This window comes from Dermacentor variabilis, chromosome 2, assembly GCF_050947875.1.
Source record: "Dermacentor variabilis isolate Ectoservices chromosome 2, ASM5094787v1, whole genome shotgun sequence".
Classification (NCBI taxonomy): Eukaryota; Metazoa; Arthropoda; class Arachnida; order Ixodida; family Ixodidae; genus Dermacentor; species Dermacentor variabilis.
Genome location: NC_134569.1, coordinates 182879099 through 182904349, shown reverse-complemented (window position 1 = coordinate 182904349; position 25251 = coordinate 182879099). Strand labels below are relative to the sequence as shown.

The following is a 25251-nucleotide window of genomic DNA, read 5'->3' as shown; positions in this document are numbered from 1 at the left end:
TATGGAAGGTTTTTGGCTAAGTTGTTGGTAGGCTTGGCTATGGCGTTCGCAGGTTTTTCGAGGTTATAGTAGGCTTGACTAAGCTGTTTCGAGGTTTTTCGAGGTTAGGCTACGTTTTGCTAAGTTGTCTCGGCAGCTTGACGCTGGAAGTTTTCGAGCAGTCGCAGGCCGGGATCGCTTTCTTGGTGACGAAGAGCGTTCAGGCGCCGACTGTCGCATTCCTGAAACTCGAGAACCTCGGCTCGGCGTCGCCTCTTCTCAGCCGCAGCTTCGGCTCGGTGTTTCGGATCAGCTCGGCAGCGACGCAACGCTTCTCGCTTGGCAGTATGGCGCTCTTCCTGGTAAGCCGTTTGTTCTTCGGGCGTCTGGACTTTCTTCAGTCTTCCCATGAACGCAAGGAGTAGATGAGCCGAGAGGTGTGTCGCTGCGTCGGCTGTTCCGAGCTTTTACTAGCCTGTCACGTCACGACTCTGCTCTACGCGCGTGGGGTGCGAGGAGGTTAGGTTACGTGGTTCGGTGCTTTCGCAGGTGATTGCTAGGCAACGTGAGGCGCCATACAGCAATGCCGAGTTTTCTGGTAACGCTAAACGGCGGGACTAAAAGCTTAAACAGCTCCGCTGTTAAACAAAACGCCGCTTCTTCGTCAACCTAGAATGTCTCTTTGGTGGAATGAAGTAACAAAATGGTGAAGATAAGAGTTTCACTCATCAAACTTACAACAGGCACCGTAAGCAGAAGCACGAACGAAAGGGCAACAATTTATTGTTAGTGATTATGTCATCAACAAAAATTATAACCTTATCAGCGGTAGAGAATGGACGACGGTAATCGGTGCGCAAGTGGAGCGGCTAGATGAAAAATAAATGACTTCACCACGAGCTTAAACTTAACCCTTTCTATGACCGTATAAATACATTAAAATAAAGATTCTTTCCCAGCACTATAGAAGTATTGACTTCCTTACTTGGCTGCCTTCGCTCACCCCTGATTAACGAATTTGAAAGTGTTCTTTATGGAAATCAGTGTAACTGCAACAGCCCTCCTATGGGGCTGCAGTATGTACAATTAAATAACTGTCCAGCATTCATCGGTGTAGGATCACAATTAGGAAGTCGAGATGAAATTATTCAACGCCATAATGGATACCTTCCCTTTCGTACCAACATACTGCCCGAGCATGCCCTCTGAAAAAAAATAATGGTGAGCGATTTGGATGAAATTATAAAGGTTAGCATCAATGCTGTGCTGCAGCTTATAAAGAATAAAAACAGCAACAAAACTGATGCTTACGTCAAAAAACAAAGAAGAACAGCTCCTCACGAGGCAACGCATCAGATGAGAAGAAGAAGAAGCATCATGGCGTCGAAAACGCCGGCCCTGAGCTCGCCCTCTAGTCCATCTTCGTTCCGATGCCTAGCGTCACCGAAGAAGACAGGCTCGCAGAAAAATGAGGCACCCGTGCCGCCTGACACGGCCAGTCAGGTTCCGGTCGGCAGCGCTCTCAAGGGTTTCGCGGAAACGGTCTCGGCGGCAGCCATCGAGGACAACACGCACGTCATCCTCGGCAACGGCCGGTACCAAATGCGCGTCCTAATCTCCGCGGCGCTGGCTGCGGCGGTGATGCTGAGCCAGGCGCTCGCCTACGAGCTCATCGGCAGACCCGTGGACCACTGGTGCAGGCCTCCCGACAACATGCGCCATCTGCCGGCGCATGTCTGGAGGAATGCAGCCATCCCCGTCGACACCGACGGGCGGTTCAGTCAGTGCACCATGTACGACCCGCCGACCGCGGTGAGTGAGAAGATGCAACCTAATGCGATAGGCGGCACGTTGATTAGATCGAAGTAGGCCAATGGCCTTAATGAATGCGACTAAAGCGCAGAAAACTGATATCAGACGAATAATGCTCACAGACACAAGCGCTGACTTTTAACCGAATGTTCATTTTCACTTACACAAGTTCCACACTCTCGTGAAAGCATGAACGCCAATCATAAGACACGTGAATAACAAGAAACAGACGGGCATCGCGGATTTGACAGCGAATCCACCCAAAGCATCCAAATATATCCCCTCTAAATCCCTTCAATTGCCCGTTAGGTTAGCGTAACTTAATGTAATGCAGCTTAGCCTAACCCCATTTCGGAAGATTTAGAGATGATCTAAATAAGGGCCTTAGATGTGTTTGCGGTGAAATAAGCTTCGCCCGAGATCTGCAAGCAAACATTTCGTGTCACGTTGCCCGTGGACCTATGTATGTATGCCACTTGTTTTTTCAGAAAGGGGAATTGAATGCTTGCTGATGTATAGCCGCGCCATTTCCGGCTGAGGCTGCCGATTCTATAATTATTGTGATATACACCTTGTGACGTTTGGCGATAACTCCCATAGCTTTAAACTGGAAAATACAATGACATTGAGCGCAAGTCGGACAACAAAAGCACGTCTGCTTTTCTTACCACCAGGTAATGTTTCTGCAGACGCACATTCTTGGACCACAGAAGAGAGGAATATCATACGCAGCTCCCTTACAGCAGTCAACCAATCGATTTTTACTCTTGTCGGTGCGCGCACTTGTCTGTTCACTGGCTGGATTTGTCATGCCACGTAATCGCGGGAGTTTAGGCGGAGCACACGACAGGTACGCCTGCGCACCAAGCTATCTTTATGAACATGTACGAGACCCAATGCAAATATGGGGTTACCATGACATTCTTTTCCGCTGCTGCTTTTGCAGTATCTCCTGTTGGTGGGTGTCATGTAGTCGCGATTATAACGGGTTCTTAATCATCTGTGCAGTGTTTTATCACCGATCAGACCAGATAAGGGGGGGGGGGAGGAGCGAGTACGCAGCTTGCTCTAGTCGCGCTCTCTGTGGTAGGAAACAGATTGCTCGGTGACATGTGACAGTTGCTGCTTAGCACGTGCCCTTAGGAAAGCGTGTGCCAATAGCCCCTTAACCAACTTACTGTGGGCAGGTGCGTACGGCCAAACCCCTTTCCGTGCTCGCGGCTCGTATTTCCAACCCACACTGTCTACGTGAAACGGGAAAGTAGATTTCAAAAGCGAGATCGAATCATTCTCGGGAGACACCTGCGTTACTTAAAGGGACCCTGAAACGATTTTGACGATTTTCTACAAACGTACTGAATCGTTAGAGTAGGTCCTTCTGATCATTAATTGACACATCTAAGTGCGCCGCGTAAAGCGTGCAATTTATTATAAGGTTTTAAAAATGCACATCGCTGCCGATCGCAGCACACATCTCGGCGGAATTTTAAGCCGCCCCTACCCATATGACGGAAATCGTCCATGTGACGTCAGTGGGGCGAGCTATCGGATTGGCTGACCTGGGCGCGTGATCAGTAATTTTCCCAACTTTATGGTAAACAAATAATGTTTGTTATAGTTGGAATGTTAGTTAATTAGTTTTTGTAAAAGAAAGTAACATCAAGAGAATGCACAAGAACAATTTTTCAGTACACTTAAGCACTTCCGGCACACAGGAATTGTCGTCTGCTTGTGTTACAACGTGCTCCGTCTTTGACGAGAGCTCCGCAGTCAGTGTCGGTCTGTCTTTTCGCGAGCGCTATGATTCGACTTTGTTGCGTTGTGGACTGCAAACGTAGCGACTGGCAATATGTTAAGCTGCGACATCGTGTCCTTCTGCAAGCCATTAGACGAGCGGAATGGCTGCAGCGCATTGGACAGCCGCTAACCGATAGGCGCCAGGATTTGCGCGATTGCGGCCGTCACTTTACACCGGAAGATTACTAACGCAATAGCGTTTCGCGAGTCCGGTATTAGGGTAAACGCAAGCGCAAGAGGACAGGGCCTGGCTGTGTGCCCTTGCGTGTCGTTTCAGGGGATGAACACAAGCGAAAATGTGAATGGTTTGCACGGTGCAGCGACCTGGTGGGACAGAGCTCAACCACACACAGTAGCAGTAACAAAATGTATACTTCTTTGCTGCTGGTGTAAATTTTTCGCAGGTGTGTAATCGTTAACACGTTGGTTTTGTAAAGGTTTAAAATGTTTTATATTTGATTAGAGCAAAATTAGCTCTTTCTTTGGCTGGTTAAGCTCTGCGCCACGAGTGGCTGGACCGTGGAGAGTGATCAGGCAGCTCACGTACGTCTACGCTAAATTTCATTCATCAGCTTGAGTTTATGCCTTCACCGTTCCGTCGAAACATTCTGCTAGTGTGTGATTATCGGAATACCAGACACGTTCGGCGCTACGACAGAATGCTCGCAACGCACGCTGCTTCGATAGCTCTCGGTTGGGGTTGACGGCCAAGCCGCTAGCGGAGAGTTTCGCGCGGGTGGTGGCGGGCTCCAAAACAACCGGAAGCGGACGATGTGACGTCGCATCGTGACGCAGAACCACTGAAGGCGGAGCTTAGCCCCGATCGCTCGGCGAACGAGTTGAGGAGGAAAAGCACTGCTAGGGAGGAGGGTAACTTGTAATCGCGCTGTAGCTCCATTAATACGTAACGCTTCACTTAAATTGTGGTGCGAATGTTCTACTTAAGCTGTACCCTACGCGTCTACAAAATTTGTCCGAACCGTTTCAGGGGCCTTTTAAAGCAGATGTGTCTGCTGGACAGACGAGTCTAGCCTACAAAAGTGAGCATTATCGCTACTTAAGACTTTGCAGCGAAGCGATGCAGAAACCAATAGAGACACCGAGTTCTTCAAGAAACACTTCACCATTCAGCAATGTACAAAAGTGCACGTGAGATAACATAACAACAGGTCAAGCAACCCCCCAACGGACAGACGGGACATGCGGTTTGAATGAGCTTTCTAGGAAAACTCAGCTGAACTGACGATAAAATGTTTCCGTCGTATGCAAACAACGCAGGAAAACGCGTCAGCAGAACGCCGGGTGGTGGAGTGCCAAGAGTGGGACTACGACACCGGCGACCGCGCTGACAGTATTATCAGCGAGTGGGACCTGGTGTGCGGGAGACACTGGCTCCGTCACCTTTCCGTCATCCTTTTCATGCTGGTGGCGGTGGCCTTCGTTCCAGCTTCCGGTGCGCTGTCCGACCACTGGGGGCGTCGGCCCGTCATCCTCATTATGACTGGGACACTCTTCAGCGCCAGCCTAACCGCGGCCGTGGCGGAGACTTTTCCATTCTTCCTCATCGCCCGGCTCCTAGTGTCTGGTTCGTGCAACTCTGCCACCATGATCCTTTGCGTGCTCCTCTACGAGATGACGGGAAAAGAGCGGCGCGCTCTCTACTGCGTTTGGGCCACGGGCATCGGCGTCACCATTCCCGCACCCTTCCTGTGGGCCGTTGGCGCCCTTCAGCCACGGTGGGCGCTTGCGCAGGCCGTTCTCGTGCTGCCGACCACCATACTTGTCCTTCTGTGCTACTCCTTAGAAGAGTCGCCCAGCTGGCTATTCAGCAAATTGCGGTGGCGCCAGGGGGAGCAGGTGATGCTCATCGTGGCAAAAGACAACAGAGTCAACATGGAGAAAGCCCGAATCTCGCTCCGTTTCTTTCGGCACCAAATGAAACAGCAAGAAAACCTGCAGACGACCTCATCTACAGGGCCATTAAAAAGCGAAACGGGGATCGAGTTAGCCGCGCACAGGGCCGTATTCCGACGCCAGGCTACCTCCGTGGTCATATGCTTTGTTAGCCTCACGTTCCTGTTCTACATTTTCATGCTCAAGGACAAGCTTATCGGCGTGTACCAGGCAGCAGCTCATCTGGCCTTACAGTCTTGTATCTACTTCGCCGCCTGCCAGGTCATAGTCAAGAAGGGCCAGCGCGAGACACTAACCAGAATGTTGGCGCTGCTGTGCTCGTTGACGGCCGCCCACGCTGTGGCGCCGTCTCTGGACTTCTCGTTCGTGATTCCGATCCTTCGCAGTTTGGTGCTGGCATGCTGCTCGGCCTGCCTCAGCATCGCCTATGGTTACACGGCCGAGGTATTCCCCATCGCCATTCGCAGCACTGGTCTTTGCTTTGCCTATAGTTGTGGACGTGTGGGAGGCTTTCTCGGTGTCGTCGTAAACAAGGATGCAGTAGAGGGGCATCAGTTGGCCCTTGGCGTCATCTTGGCCCTCGTGGTCTTCGCCAGCGCCGCTGCCATTCAGTGGCTGCCGGAAGTTTTCGTCAAGCGCCCGCCAAAGAAGCCACTCGAGCCTGAAGTCACGTCTCCGCAGCAGCGTAAGGCGGCACTGAAGGAGTCCATCGCCTCTTCGAGCCGCGTGAAGACTCAGCACCGTGAACACCGTCGCCGCTCGAAAGCAAGATCAATGACTGCCTCTCCCAAACCCACTCCAAAACAAGCGGCCTCTCCTTCGTCGCAATAGGAAAGCGAAGCTGCTGCATAAAACCTTGAAAAGCTGTTAACGAAGCTTGTGGTAGAACTATTTCTTTTTGTGCACGCTTTTGAGAATCTGTCGTCCTTTTTATTCCTTCAGCAATATATTATTTACTTTTAATGAAATTTGATGGTTTGTTCGTTATTTGTTCCTGACCCCGTTGTTCCGAATTGCTGATCTGTAGCGGCTGCCTTCTTCGGAGGTTTGCACGTTCTATTATATTATGAAAAGAGAGCGGCAGTGTTGTGAATTTCCAGTTTTCAGTAAGACATTACCTGCAATTTAAGCCCCCAGTGAAATTGACTGAACAGTTGTGCAGCCACCACGGGTGTGCGGGAGTATTTAGTAGCGAACTTGTTTTGCGTATTTGTATAACAGTTTCTTAAGGTGCTAATAGCAGTGTGTGTAGCTTATAGACGTCTTGAATTGATCCCTCCTCTTTCTGAAAGTTGAGGTGATGTGCGGTACCGGGCATTTCTTTTTCTACAGGAGTACAATGCATGATTTATTCTAAATTTTGTTTGTTGCGCGTCAGTTTACCTGTAGAAATAATTTCGCTTTGCTTGGGTTGTCCGGGCCCAGGTACCTTCGATTTAATGAACGGGTGCGCATGACTCACCATGGCCTCTGCGCCTGAGCGCCTTCAAGTGCGAGCGTTTCTTTCGGCATTGGTCGATGACGTGGTAGTGCTCATGCAGACTGGTCATCTACATTGTCGATATTGTTATTGCTAAGTTAGTTTTTTGTGTCGTCGTTCTTGAGAAGCTCCAGGTTTCGTAACGATGCGATTGAACTGTACAACAATATGAACTGTGCCGCTGGGTTACACTGGAGTAATTCAATCGCGCCACTCTATCTCAGGACGTTCGTTAAAGTAGGCTGTAGGTGATAGCGTTGAAAGCTGCGTCTCGTATGCAACGCAGCGCAGGTACGTCATGCAAGAAGAAAAAAAAACGAAGCCCTTTTATCACGTTCGCAAAGCGTGCATATTAAACGCTCTACCTAGTACAATACTTCATTCTCGCTCACTGAGTGTACTTTTTATGGTACTTTGATGCACAATTATTTTTTATTATTATTGTTTCCTTTCATTGTTCATGCTTGCCATACAGAAAAAAATACCCGCGAGATGCCCTGTTGACGCAGCCCTAGTATAGGCGGCTGAATAAGCATCCAACCCTCCCCCCTCCCCTTGCCCCCTCCTGGGGAATAATCAACCTGTAGCGGCCGACTGTCGTCTCCAGATCCGGTGACGAAGAAGACAACTCACGTGTAGGTAGCGCGAGAGAAGACAATAAAGTAGAAGCATGGCGGATGGTCAGCGGTCTCTTTCCAACCGAACGAGAAGCTCGCCGCACTGTCCGAGAGGGTATTGGCCACACTTTAACTGATTGTAGTACTTTGTTACTTCTATAGGCTGCTTTTTTTCCCCTTTTCCTTTGCTTTCCAGGGACCGTGAATGCCAATCTCCGGTCCCTGCCAGGACTCGCCCTGGTCCGCAAGCCGTCCCACTGCGTCAGTGCCTCTGGTGTGTTTCTTTCGGAATAGAGTGAATACCTTGCCCGTGGCGCTCGTTCCCGGAGATGGTAGATCCATTCGGTTGACTGTAGCTGCGGAGGAGCTGCGGGCTACAACGGAACATTTCATTGGCTTCTCGGACGTGAGGCGTTTTGGCAAGACTGGCATTCTGTGCAAGTCATCTAATGTGCAGTGCCTCAATGATTTTCTTCACTGCATGAGATTCACTAGCATCGGGGTTAGTACTTTCGTGCCTTCTCATCTCGCATGCGTGAAGGGCTCTGTTGGTGAGGTACACACCAATCGAACTTCAGAGGCCTTTTTGAAGGTGCTCCCTCCGGCTGGTGTTGTTTCTGTCTACAGATGCAATAAGGCAGTGGGTGATAACGGAATTCCAACTGAGAGCGCTATTGTCTCGTTCACCGGTTTAAGGCGTTGATCTGAGGCGAAGGCATGGTCGTATTCATCTCGCGTGGAGACGTTGACGCCGAGACCACTGCAGTGCCGAAACTGCTGGAAATATGGACATAGTGCGAATGCGTGCAGATATTCATAGAGACGCGACGTAGGCGCACGAACGTGTTGCTTATGCGATGGAGCACATAATACTACGGATCGCAACTGCTCCGCGCGAGGCCGTGAAATTCAAGCGCTTGAGATAGTGGAGAAACGCCATTTTTCCCGCGGGGAAGCAATAGCAGAAATTAAAGAGCGTGACGTCGATGACGCAGCCGCTGCACCCCATCAGTGCACATATCTAGAAGCCACAGTTTCGGCCGCGGTAGCCGCAGTCATTGATAGAGCAATACCAATCGTTATAAAGCGACCTTTGAAACACGTTTGCCGAAGGTATCCGTGAGATAACTTCCAAATTCAACAGCCTCCTACAATCGCACTCTACTGCCGCTGCCCCCACTTTAACTAGTATTTCTGCTCAACATTGAAAAGAAACCAACTTTGACAGTCAGGTAGAAATTGAATATGATGCATCCGTGCGCACTCCGCTATCAGCGACTGCGGTAACAAGCCATGCATTTGGACACATGGAGCTTAGAACCATCAGCAAGAGACGTAGGAGTTCCCCACTGTCTTCCACTGAATATTCTAAATCTGAGGCGAAAAATGGTAAAACCAGTGAACACCATGAGCAGGATGCGTTGCAATTCATTCTATGATTACCATAGCATACCATACCAAGTCATCCATTCTATGATTACCGTAGCATCAGTAAGCTTTCTTCAATGTAATTGCTGCTATTTAACCTCCGGTTACGTTGACCTTCTCTGTCTAGTTCATATTTTAATTCTAGATGTTATTTTACTTCACGATCCATGGCTTTAGTCACATCAACGACCTACCATTATTAATCTTCGAACATTTCTTTTACATTGCTCTGGTAGAGGCAGTGGGGCGCTAGCATTAGTTTCATTAAAAATGCATCATAAAGTAACTGTCCCGTTTGAACACATGTATTCGGACAGCGACAATTTAAGATTAGAGTTACTGCCTGGTTTTGCTATGTTTACTATGAGTAATGCGTACTTCCCTTGCGGAGTTAACTGCACTGATCGCCGGGACTCACTGTCCCAAAATTGTTCAACTGCAATGCTCCTGGCAGGAGATTTTAATTCTCGTCACACTTCTTGGGCAGTGAAAAATCGATGTTTCTGGAAATGGGTTGTGGAATTGCGTGAATGATAATTTTTAATGTGACAATTCTGTTCGAATTGCTTCTCTACTTGGGTAATTCTCATTTGCACAACATCTGAATTTCTCTTGTGCGCAGATGTCTATTGCAATTCCGACTTCTACCAGGCCCGGGCATGCAGAAGAACTTGCGGCAGGTCATGACTTCGCACTACGGCATCACTGTGGCTGTGGCTAGCTCACAATCTAAGCTGCAGGTGCCGCCTGCCTCTCTCGGAGTGTGGAATGGGACATTACTAAAGACTGCCACTGCCACTACCACATACACTACCAAGGCCATTGCCCCGTTGCACGCCATTAGACAACACCTTCTTCATCGTGTCCCTCAACGTCCTGAACTCTCGGTACGCGGAAGAACCGGCCAACGCGCCCGCCTTTTGCACATAATTTAATCATGCTTCGCACCAGGAGGGGGGCCCTGTAGCGGAGGGGCTATCGCGTCTAGAGCCGGTGAAAAAGAAGACGGCTCACGTGCAGGTATCGCGAGAGGAGAGCACGCCAGCGCGCTCAACCCGAGCGGACGCGGTAGCTGCCGCTCCCGAGGTCCCGCAACACCACGGCGGGCCAGGCTAAATAAACCGTGGCCACAGCGGCTGCCTCATCGCGCCGCTTCCCACAAACTGAAGACGACGCCACTCAGCTGGTTATTCGCAAAATGCTACATCTAAGGTGACACAGCAAACCTGCCTTTGACTAAGGACCTTTTGCGAAATAAAAAATTAACTTCTCTGTGCGAAAGATCCATGGGGAACGAGTTGTCAGAATAAGCACTGTATCCCAAATCGAGAAGAAATGAAATTGTTATAGCACGGTTATCCCTGATGTCTGCGCACTGACTTAGCGCTCTTTGGTCATACTTGGCCCTTGCGCCACAAAACACCCGAATCATCATCAACAGCTCAGTGTCTACGACCAATACTGGGGAATGCCTATTTGATGCTTCTATAAGGACAGCGAAATGTTTAATGGGCCTTTACATTTCTGCAATCAGACTTGCCGATACCATTTCGCAATTGTTTTTGTTCGCGATACATCAAGGTAGGAATTTTTGTCCATCGTTGCACCTATAAATATTTGCCAAGTTTATTTATGTACGCAATCTATATGTGTGAGAAGCATGCCATCAGTCATATCCACGCTGAAGAAGGGCTATGCCTTCGTATAAAAGAACACCTCTTTCTTTCTCTTTTGCAGCGATAGCGTAGCACATTTCTTGACATTAAAAATATACATGAGAAGTAACGAGGCAGGGTTACCTTTAACGACATATATGTATAATTCTGAAGTCCGAATTGCAAGATTTTTCGCAGAAACTCGGATGACGAAGTTCGATGCGCTTCCTTGTCTCGCGGCTTTCGCGGCATGCGAGTAAAACTTGAAGCCCGGATCGATGTGCCCGTATTTTTCCATGTGGCTTTCTGTTGCGTTTAGGAAATGCGAAATGCAGTATGTAAGGGATGGAGGAGGTGGGGGGAGGTCACGCGCTAGCCTGAGGACATTTCTTTGCGGCGCATATATTACACCAAACTCTTGCGCCGATCTTGTGCTCAATATAACCAGTGGAGTTGCGGAGTTGACCTCTTTAGCAGACCCTTCCGACGAGGAATACGAACTTCACCCCTTTTATCTTTCTTACCTCTGTTCTTCTTGCCAGGAGAACAATACAAGAAGTCGAGCCCAAACGCGGACAGGTTTCTTTGAATAGTTTACGCAGATCCAATGCACTTGTTAGAATCTCTGAGCAGGAGCTTTCGTGAAGCGTTTATTGAATGCTTTAAAATTATGCGGAACCGACATCCTGTGAGAATCGATTCTAAGCGAGGCATTTTGCAGCTAGCTGGTTTTCGAACATTGCTTCAGGTTATGGAAAACGCTACCAGATGAACCAACATCGATTAGTGGGTAAACCTTCAATTTCTGCTTGTTTAGGTGAGTAATGAGATCAGAAAGGGAGGGGAATTAAACGCAAGAGAAGCTGGTACTTTGCCACCGTACAAGGTGCTCAGAATTTTCTCCCCCGTAGGGTTGTCAGCGTCAGCAGGAATTTGGTGTGTTCCACGTACCCGAGCACACGAGGGTTGGACCCTCTCGCGTCTAACCCGACGCGGCCTAGCCGTGTCTGGGAAAAAGAGGATCCTGGGGGTTGAGACAATGCTGGGCGTTTGGACCTTTACGGCCCCTCGGCGGCGGCAACATACCTCTTTGGCTTCGGATTCACGTAGACGGCACCCCCGGCCTGACTCACCCGGATGAAATCGGTAGTTGCCTTTTCCTATTCTCCTCTCCAATCTTCGTCTTTCTCTCTAGCCTTTTCATCTTTCCTGCCTTCGACTCATTTCATTATTACTTCCGAATTCCCGGAGGCAAGGGTTAAGCGTGTGTAATATATCCAGTCTTGGGTATATGCATTAGGTTTTAGTGGCGGTGCATAGCTGGCGTCTGCAGGTTTCTCGGAACTTGTAGCGTCCCCTTGTTGGGCTCGGTGGTGGGTGGCTACCACCGCCGCCGAATGTTGAAACCATGTTATGGCTGAAGCTTTCCCCTGACTTCCAGATCGGCCTCTGAAAAGAGGTCGCAGCGATGCGCTTTTTCAATTCACCCTCCGAACCGACCTAGACAACTTAACAGGTTACCACGTCTTGCTTAGTGAAGGAACTACAAGTATGCGTAAGCTATCCACTTTCTTAGTGGCGAAATTCCCCGTCTAAATAATTGGGAAAGAATACAAAGCCTCGAAAATGATCAGCGGAGACCTGCTTAAAGAACTGAGAAACAAAGAACAAGTGGAAAGGCTTTCCGAACTCGCCAGTATTGGTGAAATCAAAGTCATGATTTCTCCTGATCGCTCCCTAAACACCTGCAGGGGCGTTATCTCGGAGGAAGCTTTTCTCAACTTGAGTGACGAGGAACTCATCGAGGGGTCCCAAGAGCAAAATGTTGTCAAAGTTGAAAGAATTACAATCCGAAGAAATGATGAACAACTCCCCAATAAATATGTGATTCTTACATTTGGTACTAGCAATCTCCCCACCTTTCTCGACGCAGGATATCTAAAGATCAATGTGAGACCATGCATACCGGAAGCGGTGACCTCCCCGGAAGTTTACTTCCGTCGTTTGTCGTCTGCTTGCAAACAGTATACTACAAAACCAAATGTTTCTCGTCTTCCAAATGAATTAAATCTTTATCTAAAAAAAGGAATTTTTTTTCTCAAGCCCAAACACGTTTTCAAATAGTAGTACGTGTGACTACTGCAACTTATAACTATTAGGTTCTTTGCGTCGTCCCTAGGTGGTGTCGCGCACAGCGAGAAGAAAAAAGAAAAAAAAAACGACGGGAAGAGTGGCGCACTTTTCAAGAGGCAGCGACAACATTCCAGTGGCTCGCTGGCACTGATGATGTTGTCGATTTCTTTTTACAACCAACGAATTATTTGTTTCGAGAAACAAAAACGACGCCGGAATTCACTCTTTGCCATTTCTTCAAACGCGTTTCGCACCGCCACCCGCTCTCCTCCTTCCTCTAGAAACGCCAGCGGAACAACCTAAGTTCCCTATGGAAGCGCCATTTTGTCGAATTAAACTATGGATTGGATTCAAACGTGCCATTCCGCAGCCGAAAAGGCCGCCTGTTGGATACAATCCAATCCACCAGACGCGCCACGCGAAGCCGTATGATCGCTCCAAACTTCCCCGCTCCGGTCGGGTTCGGCGCCTAGCAGACTATGGAAGCGCCATTTTGTCGAATTAAACTATGGATTGGATTCAAACGTGCCATTCCGCAGCCGAAAAGGCCGCCTGTTGGAAACAATCCAATCCACCAGACGAGCCACGCGAAGCCGTATGAGCGCTCCAAACTTCCCAGCTCCCGTCGGGTTCGGCGCCTAGCAGACGAAATGCTCGGTGGGAGGATGATTGACAGGAGCGTGTCGTCATTTTGACGTCACCAAAAACGTGGCCGCGCCCCGCGGCTGGCGACGTCGGCGCGGAGTAGGCCAATCGCGCGCGCTGGTAACCGAACGAACGCGCCTAACAACCATCTCCGATCGCACCCCAAGGCGGTGTTTCAAGTGCTAGAGGTTCGGCCACGCATCACAATCGTGTAGACGCAGAGAAACATGCGTGAAATGCAGTGCCAACGACCATCCATCTGAAAACTGTAACGCTCCCCCAGGCTGTGTAAACTGCAAAGGGGATGATCCAGCATCTTCAAGACCATGTCCCTTTTGGAAGAAGGAATAGGAGGTGATGGCCCAAACAGTAAAACAGAAAATTTCATTTTTCGAAGCGAGGAAGAAGCTTTCACTCTTACCTCAAACAACTTAAGGCAATGTGGCGAAGCAGTGGGCAGTACATCGGTCTCAGGAGTCTACGGGGTTCGCAGTCAGTGGTCCCGTAGCACCTACATCCGCCCCCTTGGTGGCAGCAGCTGGTGCTGCTCCACCATCATCCAAGACGCATGCAGGCAGCTTGCAGGTGATCATGCATGCTATCATCATGCAGGCAGCTTTTCCGCAGGTCCGAAAACTAAACTGAACGGCAAGGCCCGAGACGCGTGTCTCGGCGCCAAGTTCTCGAGCATCCAGCGCCTCAGCGCAGGCGATGGAGGTCGATGCGAAAACCCCGGCATCATCGATGCCCATGGAGCAGCATTCTTCTGAGCGCTTCAAGAAGGACAATCTCCTTGTAACTGCGCCGCTAAAGGGCAGGTAACCTGAATGATTACCGTCCATCAAACGTGCATTATTCCCTATCGCATGTCATCTTTACTTTTTAAGTTTACAGACATTACATTTTTCATTTCACAACCATGGTTTTCATTGTACACCGGAATTGCAGATGTCTTATACACATATATGTGACATCAAAGACCTCATCAAAAGCTTTTCGCCAGTTGCAGTGTGTCTTCAGGAAACGAATCTCGGTCCGAAAAATAGTCAAATATTCAAAGGTTTCACCGTTGTCCCAAAGGACCGCGAATGTTCCAGCCGCTTGTCAGGAGGAGTCGCTTAGTTGTGCAGGGCGGCACTCCTATACGAAATGTCCAATTTATTACATCTTTCGAGGCCGTAACCGCCACCATTCTGTCTCACGAAACTATCACCATTTGCTCACTGTACATTACACCCCTCACCCATTTTACTACTAAACATTTAGAAAATTGAGCAGACCAGTTACCGAAGCCATTCGTTTTAGTAGGGGATTTTAATGCTCTTTGTACTCTTTGGGGCAGTATCAAAATTGACCAACGAGGGCAGCTGGTTGAAGGATTTATTCTGTCCAGTGACATCTGCCTATTAAACACTGGTGCACCGACATACTTTTCATCGACATTCCGCACCTTTAGTTGTTTAGATTTAGCTTTTTGCTCACCATCTTTTTTAATGATAATAAATGGGAAGCCCTCGACAGTTCATATGGTAGCGATCACTTCGCTAACTGGCCGGTTTTTATGGAGAACGCGAAACTGGAAGATGTCTTTTTGCCAGAGCTAAGCGTTGACGAACTGAACAAAAAAAAATCACTGAGGTCATAATCTCAGCGGCGGAAAAGGCGATACCTCAGTCATCGGGCATTGTGCGCAAAAAGCTAAACCCCTGGTGGACGAAGGAGTGTAGTGACGCTAAAAAAGAACAAAATAAGGCCTGTGAAATCCTACGGAGGCACCCCACCTATAGCAAGTTCTTTGACTTCAAACAGGCCAAAGCCAAAGCACGATTTATTCGAAGACAGGCGGAGAAATCATCATGTCGAAGATAAATATCTTCAATTAATAGTATGGTCACATCAAAACTAATGTGGGACCAGGTGAGGAAATCTAGAGGAGAGTACACATCACACACAATAGCACTACTTACATGTCCAGGCACACAAACAACACTACAGGACCAGACCAACTTATTAGGTGAACACTTTTACAACATCTCCAGCTCAGCAAACTATTAAAATACATTCTGAAAATATAAAGAGTTGGCGGAGGAACAGAGACTGCGCACCACTGAGGCTTTAGCTGAAATGTATAATAACCCCCTCACAATACATGAATTGAACAGAATTCTTTCTGATGGTAAAAAAAAAAAACGGCAACAGGTCTTGGTCGTGTCCACCACACAATGCTGGCACACCTATCTCAAGCATCGGTAGAGGCACTCCTTAAATTGTCCACAAGATATGGGAGTCTGGGGTAATGCCTACAGATTGGAAAATGCAGTAGTAGTGACTTTTCTAAAATCTAGTAAACCCACAACATCCCCTAGCAGCTATAGACCGATTGCATTAACAAGTTGTCTAGCCAAATCCTATAAGAACATCATAAACATAAGACTCAGATTCATCCTTGAAACAAGAAGCCTAATAGACATGCACCAGTGCGGATGCAAAAAAGGCTGCTCCACCATTGGCCATCTCCGTCCGACTAGAACATGAAATACGTGACGCGTTTCTACACGAACAACATTGTCTCGCGGTTTTTTTTTTCAATTTAGAAAAGGCGTATGATACGACGTGGCGATATGAAATTTTGAGAGACCTGGCTGACCTGGGAATTCGTGGCAGAATGCTAAATTGTCCACGTGATTTCATGTCAAATACACCATTTCAAGTACGCCTCATCACAATAGTTTCACGCACATTTACACAAGAAAATGGCGTTCCACAAGGATTAATTCTGAGAACGACATTCTTCATAGTCAAAATGAACTCTGTTATTATGATCATCCCATCCTTTGTTATGCACTCAATATATGTCGACGATTTTCAAGTGGCTTGCCGCGCTTCAAATCTACCAACCTGCGAAAGGCAACTACAAATACCGATAAATAATCTCACACAGTGGGCTGAAAAAAGTACTTTCCGTTTTCAACACACAAAACTGTTATAGTTCTTTTTTTCCAGAAGCGAAGGTTACACTGCACTCCAGTTCTCACATTGCATGGTACAACGCTGCCGGTCAAAGAAGACTACAAATTTTTAGGCGTAACTTTTGACACAAAACTGAACTTACTGGCCCGCATTAACGCAATAAAATTAACGCAAATAAAGAACTAAATATCCTCAAGGTTTTATTGCACAAGCACTGAGGACCTGACCGAACATGTCTATTACGCAGATACCGGTCTCTTGTGCGTAGCAACCTCGACTACGGTAGTCTAGGTTAAGGTGCAGCTAGGCAGTCCTACATTGAGCGAGTTGATTCAGTTCACAATCTTGGCCTACAACTGGCGTGCGGTGCCTACAGAATATCACCTGTCCAAAGTTTATACGTTGACTGCAATGAGCCCTCATTACAGCACCGCAGAGCACTGGTTACGCTTTCCTACGTACTGAATAGAATAGCTAACGTGCTCGAGTAGTATACGCGTTATACTAGTCAAAGTTATGGGTCTGTAATTACGAGGACTAGATGAGTCACCTGGTTTATGCGCAGAAATCACCTTCCCCGCCTTCCAATCGCTGGGCATTGAAGCATGCTGGAATCACTGCGAAAAAAGCTGCGAAAAAATGGCCGAGCAATAAATGGCTGTCTGCTTCAGGAATTGAGGAGCGATTTCATCAATGCCAGGTGCTAATGTTTTCATTTTAAATATGATATTAAAAACCCTAATTTATCAATGATGGGTTCGATACAAGGAAATCTTCGAGGGTATCTCCCTGAATATTTCCTAACGGTAGAGGATGGAATTGTTGGCAGCCTAATTTGTTTACTCTTTTCGAGGCTTTTCTTTCGTGTGTAAAGACTTGATGTTACTTATGTGCTCTTGCGACCTTTATCGTTTAACACGGTGGCGTGTTCTTCTACCTTGTAACTCAATCGCCTTCAAGTTAATTACGTTTTCTGTGGTTGGGGAGCCGCGAAGGAGATTCTAAGCTCTGTTTTGCTTTTTCTGGGCTTCCTTGCACTCTAAATTCCACGACGGAATATGTAGTTTATAAGGCTACCTGTTTGCTGGGGGAATACATACTCATGCAGTATCAATTAAAGATACTGTGAAGTATGTTACTGCATCGTCAATACTAAGTGCAAGGACACCATCCCAGGGGAAATGTCTCAGTTCACGAAACCGCGTCCAGTCGGCTGTGTCGACTTTCCATCAAGAAACGTGTGTAGATCATTCAGCCTATTTTGTAAAGCTTAAAACGATACGGAAATGGTCGCTTCTATAAAGGTCGTTATTCACATCGCAATCCAGATACGGCGCAATTGTACAGGACGCTATGCGTAAGTCTATGGACGAAAGTGTTTTGTGTGCAGGGTTGTACAATTTTGCTTCCTTATTGTTAAGCAAGCGCGCACTTTAGGAGAGCAGGAAGTTTTGTATTAGCCATCCTCTCGGCTTGACAGTGGTAGTTGTCCCACAATGTAGTATGCGCGTTTGGATCTCCGACGACTATGTAGGCAGAGGAAGCTCATCTCTAAAGTTCTAAAATATTGCTCTAGAGAGCTGATGGCTCGGGGGGATATATATAGACGTGATGGTTACTAGTTTATTGGACATCAATGCTTGGGTAGCAGCTGCATCAAAGAGGTTCGGAGTTCCAGTTACCGACAGGCAACACCGCTGTCGACTATTATGGTTACGCTGACGGACGACGCGACAACGTCTTCTCGGTCTCTTCGGAAGAAGGTGTATTGCCGGAGAAACCCTGCTTGTGTAGATTTAATGTGTCGCTCTTGAATAAACAGCACCTTTGCATTAAACCTGTCTAGCACCAAGGTTGTGGAGACATTCCACTGTAATATTGGTGTGTCCATGGTGAAAGATCTTTTTGTGCTTTGTGTTTCATCATCATGATCACCAGGCTATTTTAGGTGCACTGTAGGACGAAGGCCTCTCCCTACAATTTCCAATTACACCTTGCCTACGCCAACCGGCTCCAACTTGCACCTTCAATTCATCAGGCCACCCAGTTTCTGCCCTCGTCGACTGCGCTTTCCTTCTCTTGGTACCCATTCCGTAACTCTAATGGCACACCGGTTGTCTATCCTACGCATTATATGGCCTGCCCAGCTCCATGTTTTCTTTTAATGCCAATTAGAATATCGGCTATCCCTGTTTGCTCCCTGATCCACACCGTTCGCTTCCTGTCCCTTAAAGTTACACTGTGTGTTTAAGAGAAAAGACGGGGAATGCGGGAGATGGAAATTCAAGACGATGAGAAAAACGTGAACAAAGTGAATGCAGGAGCCAACGTTTCGACAAGTGGACTTGTCTTCTTCAAGGCGACATATGCTTTCCTCGTCACAGTATATATAGGTGGGGTTCTTCTAAAGGGGAGAGGGTGTGAGGCGGCAGGACGCGGAAACGAGGGAAAATCTGTTAGCGTGTCGAATTGAAAGTAAAGGAACGCTGTGTACAGGGTCAAAGCCAGCCCCCCCCCCTTCCCCCCCTCGGTCTGTCAACACACGCGCGTTAGCCGGCGTGTCAAAGGCGTCGGATTACCAAAAAAAAAGAAGGAAGGGAAAGGGGAAAAAAAGGGGGGGGGAGGGTACGCCAAGAAATCAAACTAAGTGTTGTTGCCTATAGCTTGAAGTTTAGCATAGCGAATAGATTCTAAAGCTCCCTTTGAAACGTTTATGCCTATTGGTTGCAATGTCCTGAACTTATGGATAAGGCATGATTCTCTGTATTTTCTTTCTCGTTGAGAACGGAACTTTCACTGTAAGATGTAGAGTTTAAGTTCATCAAAGTTATGACCTGGTTGGTTGAAATGCTTGGCGACGGCTTTGGGAAGCTTTTTAGCTGTGTCCGCGCGATGTCCGTTTAATCTGACGTTCATTGATTGTCCTGTTTCATCGATATATTGTTTCTTACAGAAGGAACATTCGAGCATATAAATCACATCCGAACTTGTGCAAGTGAAGCTAGATTTGACTTCATGTGTATAACTATTTGCGGTGCTTTTAATTTTAATGTCACTTTGAAGGTGCCTGCAGGTGTTGCACCTAGGGCGACAACATGCTTTTATTACGGGGGAATGCTGCTGGCTGACTTTTGCGTGCGCTAACATGTCGTTAAAGTTCTTGTTTCGGCGATAGGTAACCCTGGGTACATCCGGGAACGCTTTTCGCAGACGCTCGTTACTTGATAATATTGGGTGGTATTTTCTTAGGATGTTGTTTATGTTTGGGAGTGCATTAGAATATTTTGTTATAAAGGCCGGCGGTCTGTCAGATTCTAATGTGGGCTGTATCTTCGCCAATTCCGACTGTCTCTCCAATCTTGACGCGGCATCATAAGCTCTATCGAGAGCAACTTGGGGATAGTTCCTTTCTGCTAGCGTTGATTTAAGGTCATTTAGGTGGTGGATATAATCGTGGTCTTTGCTGCAGATTCTTGTTATACGTTCCGCTTGTCCGACAAAAATTTCTTGCTTGCAATGTAGCGGGTGATGACTGTTGTAGTCTAAATATTGCTGGCTATCTGTAGGCTTCCGGTAAAGTTTCGTTCTCAGTTTTCCGCTTTCTATGTAGACCGCGTGTCCAGGAAGTTGATCTGACTAGGAGAGTGGTCAGCAGTAAATTTAATACTCGGGTGAAAGCGATTGAAATGGCTAATTAAGTCGGTTAAGGCTCTTGTGCCGTGTTCCCATATTATAAATGTGTCGTCAATGTAACGAAGATAGGTGTGGGGTTTTAAAGGGTAGGATTTCAGCAGGTCTGCTTCAAGCTGTCCCATGAAAATGTTCGCATACGTGGGAGCGAATAGCGTACCCATGCTCGTGCCGAAAATGTGCAAGTAGTGTATAGAATCGAATTCGAAATAGTTGAGCGTGAGAACTGATCTAAGTAGAGATAAGTAAACTTCAGGAGCGTGCGCTTGGGGATTGATTGCGAGGGATCTAGAAACGGCTTCAATTCCTTCACTCATGGAAATGTTGGTGTAAAGGGCAGAAACATCCAAAGTGACTAGAATAGCGCGGTCGGAAAGGATTTGGTTGGCGTTGATGCCGTCGATAATTCGAAGGAAGTGCGGCGTGTCTTGAACGAAAGATGGGAGGGTGGTGGGTATGTTTGACAGGTGGTGATTTAAGGATTTAGATAGTGACTCAGTAGGTGTGTTGTTATTAGACACAATAGGCCGACCTGAGATTTCTGCTGTAAATATTTCTTCGATCGGAACTTTATGTATTTTAGGAAGAAGATAAAAGCGGCCTGCTGTTTCGTTCTTGGGCATCATGAAGCGATATTCAGATTGCGTGATTAGTTCCCTGGACAGGAGCCCGCTATTGTGCTTAACACAATATTGCTGTAATCTGCAGTTGGGTTAGAGTCAAGTTTTCTGTAATGGGTGTGGTTGCTCAGTTGTTTAGAGCCCTCATTCTTGTACTTTTTTATAGGCCAGATTACGATACTGCCGCCTTTGTCTGCTGGTTGTATTACAATATCATTCCTTTTCGCAAGTTCTTTGAGGATTTGGTGTTGAGCGGGGGTCAAATTTTTGCGTTTCCAGCAATGCCTCGTTGACTCTAGAATTTCCTTTGATATCAGTTTTAAGTATAAATCGAGGTCTGGGCACTGTTCGGTTTCCGGTGTCCACGTGCTAGGTGGTCTAAGAGAGTCTCTATCTTCTTTTCCTACATCTGGTCTACCGAAAAAGAACTCCTTGATGCGCATGCGTCGTGAAAATTCTGTTATATCTTCGCGGAGTTCGTATTCGTTTACTGCTGTGTTCGTCGGACAAAACGCTAGACCACGTTTCAGGAGATCAACTTCTTCGGGGCTTAGACTCTGGGATATGTCTACTACATTGCTGCAGTGCTCTGGATGCTCAAATAAGCTTATCACAAATAAGCTTATCACAAATAAGCTTAACACAAATAACCTTACAGTCTTTGCCGGGCCATGTGATGCGGGATTTTTCTTTTTTGGAGCACTCACGGGAATCTCGCCGCTCATTGGGCGCTGGCGGCACCGTCTGGCTGGTTATGTCCATCGGTTATTGTGAGGCGATGGACACGCGCTCTCGCGCAAGGTGGGTTTGGCGTTGCTTCCTGACGCGCCACTTTGGCAAAGCTGTCCTTGGATAGGTATGATACCCGCTTACGTACCTCCTTGTATGATACATTTTCCTTGACTTTGATTGTGACAATTTCTTTTTCCGTGATGGGCCGGACTGCGAGTATGCGGTGAGTTGCCCCTCACATTTCACGCATTGCGGAGCATTCTCGCAGTCGTCCAATGGGTGTTCATGGGCATTACATTCAACGCAAGTCATGCGGCCTCAGTAGTTTTGTGAACTGAGCCCAAATATTTGGCATTTAAGATATCGGAGGACATTGAGTCTGTAGGGCCTGACCCGGATCTTACGTAACCGGCCTCAATGGTCTCAGGCAGCATATGTAATCCAAAAGTTAGAATTAGGTGCTTAGTTTCAATCTCTTTTCCGTCATGGTACCGTCTTAATTCTCTTCAATTTAAATTTCAGCTTCAACTTCAATTCGTAATCTTAATTCTCTTGACGTTGATTCCATTCTGATTACTCCGGCTCTCTAGCAGTTCAGCTTCAGTCAGCTCCGTCAAATCAGCATCGGAAACTATGCCACGGGCGGTGTTCATCGTGCGGTTCAAGATAACTGTCACTGGGGCCCCTCCCAGGATACTACATTAGGCAGTTTCTCGTGTTACCTTTTATCACGGAGTTCCAAAAGCAGATCGCCGCTACCTCTTTTTGATGCTTTACAACCTGGTCCAAGTGTCTCTGTTAGAAATATAGAAACAAAGAGAAGTGAAATCGTTCATACTTTTGTTTCTGGTCTTTCAGAGTGAATTACATGAAATAGGGGGAAAGATCACCTTTGGCGGCCAAAAAACTGGAAGACTTCATTGGTGCGCCCTCTTTTCTGAAGTTGATCAGGGAGTAGGGGGAAGGAACTAGCCGTGGTTGAATGTGTAGTCTTCGGTAGCAACGCCAGCAATCCACCATGGAGCCCTACAAAGGGACGCTGCAGGGTCTGTAAAAATGAAATAAAAACCTGCAATCTCCAGCTGTACCTCACGAATATAACCGAATATGACATAACCTAGGTTGGCTACTCACACAAGGTTAACCCCTGCTGCCTGTGAGAAAGGAAGTAATACAGGCGTAGAAGACAGGAAAGGTAGAAAGTAAGTTAGAAGAAGATCACAGACCAAGAAAAGGAAATACTGAGTTCCTCCTAACTGGTCAGTTTGGAGGTGCCGCCTACGTGAAGCCGAGGGAAAAGGGGGCAAGGCGCCTTGAAGGTCCAAACATTCAGCATCAGCTCAACCCCCAGGATCGCCTTTACGCCGGACACGGCTAAGCCACCCATGGTTAGACGTGGGAGGGCCCAAAGCTAGTGTGCTCGGGTGCGTGGTGTCGCAGCGCACCAAATGCCTGCTGATGACACAGACGCCCCAGCGGGGCGCCCAGAAGTATGCGCCACAGAAAATTTTATTTGTGACTTCCAGCAACTAAATTGTTAGAGCTATGTCCTCAAATACTGTCTTTGTCCGCGTGAATTTCGTAGGACTACTTTTGTATTATTTATTACCAATTAATAAAACACAAAAATATGTTTTCCGCGCCTGACTGTTTAATAATCGTCATTTCCTACTTTTCTTTGTTTCATTTATTCGTTTATTTATTGGATTTTAACTATTCTGAAGGTCTCTTCAATAAATGCATTTGCGATGTGCCATTCGATTCCTTGCGGGTCCCCTTATGACTATGCGCTATGGTTCCACGTCATCATCATTACCATACTTTATGTTACATGTGTCACCCGATTCTTAGCCAATCCGCTCTAGTGGGTGTGCACCATGGTATTAAACCATCACGGTCATTAATATCAGCGCGTATGTTTCATACGCCATTCAATTCTTTGTGCATCCACTTAATGAGTATGCGGCAAGGTTTCAGGACATCACCATCATCATGTATTTTACATGCCGTGATCGATTTTTAGCCAATTTACTTAGTGGGTATGCGTCATGGTATGATGACATCATCATCATTTTCATCCTGCATCTTCCCTACGTCTTCCCCTATTCTTGCCCGAGCCTTGGGTACCCACCATGATTTTAGACCCAATCATACTCATCAAGACCCAACACCAGCATGTACTCGTAATTTCAATGTTCCCACTCGATTCTTGGCGAATCCCCCTTAGTGGGTATGCACCGCGGTTTCAGGCTACCACCACATTCACCGTCATTATAATCATCAGCGTCTATTTTCCTCGTGCCACTTGACTCTAGGCCAATCTCCGAAACTTCGCTTGCGGTATGGTTTCCGGTCATCATCATCATCATTCAGAAGAAGAATAGGAATCAAGGCTCGCAGGTTGGAGTTTCTGCTACGGTTTGGTGGTCGCCTCCTCCTCGGTACTCCGGGACGTGCTGGCGGTCAACCTCCCGGTGCTCGGCAATACATCAGATCCTCCTTGCGCTAGTTCATTGGTTCTGCGAATTTATCGCAAGCGCGGGGATTACAATGCTGCCGTACCGAAGCCGTCCATATTTCAACAACCCGAGCAGGCGTGAGCAGCGCAGTAGCCCTCTGGTGAGTCTGCCATACTTAAACAATAGTCCTACATGAGTGCAGGTCTATCGCTGCACTACCAATTCTGCGCCAACTGCATTACCGACTGAGTTTGTAATGCAGCGATGCCCTTGCAGCGATGCAACGACTCTGAGCCTAGTGTTGTCATTTGATCGGCGCTGCCCCAATTTTCCGGACAAGTCCTGCTAAATCAGTCAGCTTCTTCGTAGTACTCCCGTACCGTGTCCGTAATTAGGAAGCGAAGGAGGCGGTGGCGTAGCCACGGCTCATGTGTATGTATTTTCTGGTAGAGCTGGCAAAAGTAAGTCGAAATTGAGGTTTTTTTTTGCATTACATCAGCCTCAATGCGCACGAGTTAGGAAAATGGGTCTGGTTCCAAAGTTGAGACGAGAAAATTTCTTTGCGCAGGGCCAGCCCCTATGGAAAGGGGATGAGTCTATGCTACCTGCGGCGCTCTCACCGACGCACCGCAGGCGGCATTGACTCGTGAAACGATTCTTACTCTTTGTGAATAAACACAATTTGGCCTAATTTCGGGTGTTCTGTAACATGGTCGACCGTACCTGTCATGACAGGATTGCAGCGAAGTTGCAAGATGCTCCCCTCCCAAAATTTACGATCAGCCAGAGAAAATCTTAGCTGTCGTATCGTTCTTAGTTGGTACATATTGACGGTAGAATTTAATTGCTTTGACCTCCTTGCTTTTATTACAAAAATAATAAAAGTAAAAATAAAATTAATTGAAGATACGAATAGCTCCAATTATTAAACCAGTATATGCGCCAGTTTAGCCTGCGGCACTGAATCTATCGTGCCCGCATTTCCTTTCTTTAGCGCTGCAATACCGGTACTTCCAGGCGACAAACGGAAAGCGCATGGTCATGGCATACCATTCTCGACAGGAAAGTAGCGAGCGCAGATTTTTCAAAAAAGGGAACGGAAGCAAGGCAGATGACGTTTATTGTTGTGGCACAAGATAAGCCCCAAAGGTGCAAATTTTTAAGTGTAAATCTGATAAAGGAAACTGCTCTGCACCGTAACGATAAAATAAAGAAGCGATCGAGGACAACCACTGGGTCGTTAAAACTCAAATATTGGGTCAGGTCCATAGTGTCAGCGTGTCAAACGATATTTGACTAGCAGAGTTTAGCGTTGTTGAA

The 25251-nt window shown here is 47.3% G+C and overlaps 1 protein-coding gene across 1 annotated transcript; it reads left to right on the top strand.

Moving 5' to 3' along the window:
- Positions 1-1356: 1356 nt before the first annotated feature.
- LOC142570585 (solute carrier family 22 member 7-like) lies at positions 1357-6420 on the top strand. The gene is made up of 2 exons (XM_075678956.1): positions 1357-1791; positions 4867-6420. Exons 1-2 carry the CDS (start codon positions 1357-1359, stop codon positions 6331-6333), a joined length of 1902 nt encoding a protein of 633 aa, XP_075535071.1. The 3' UTR covers positions 6334-6420.
- The last annotated feature ends 18831 nt before the right edge of the window (positions 6421-25251 follow it).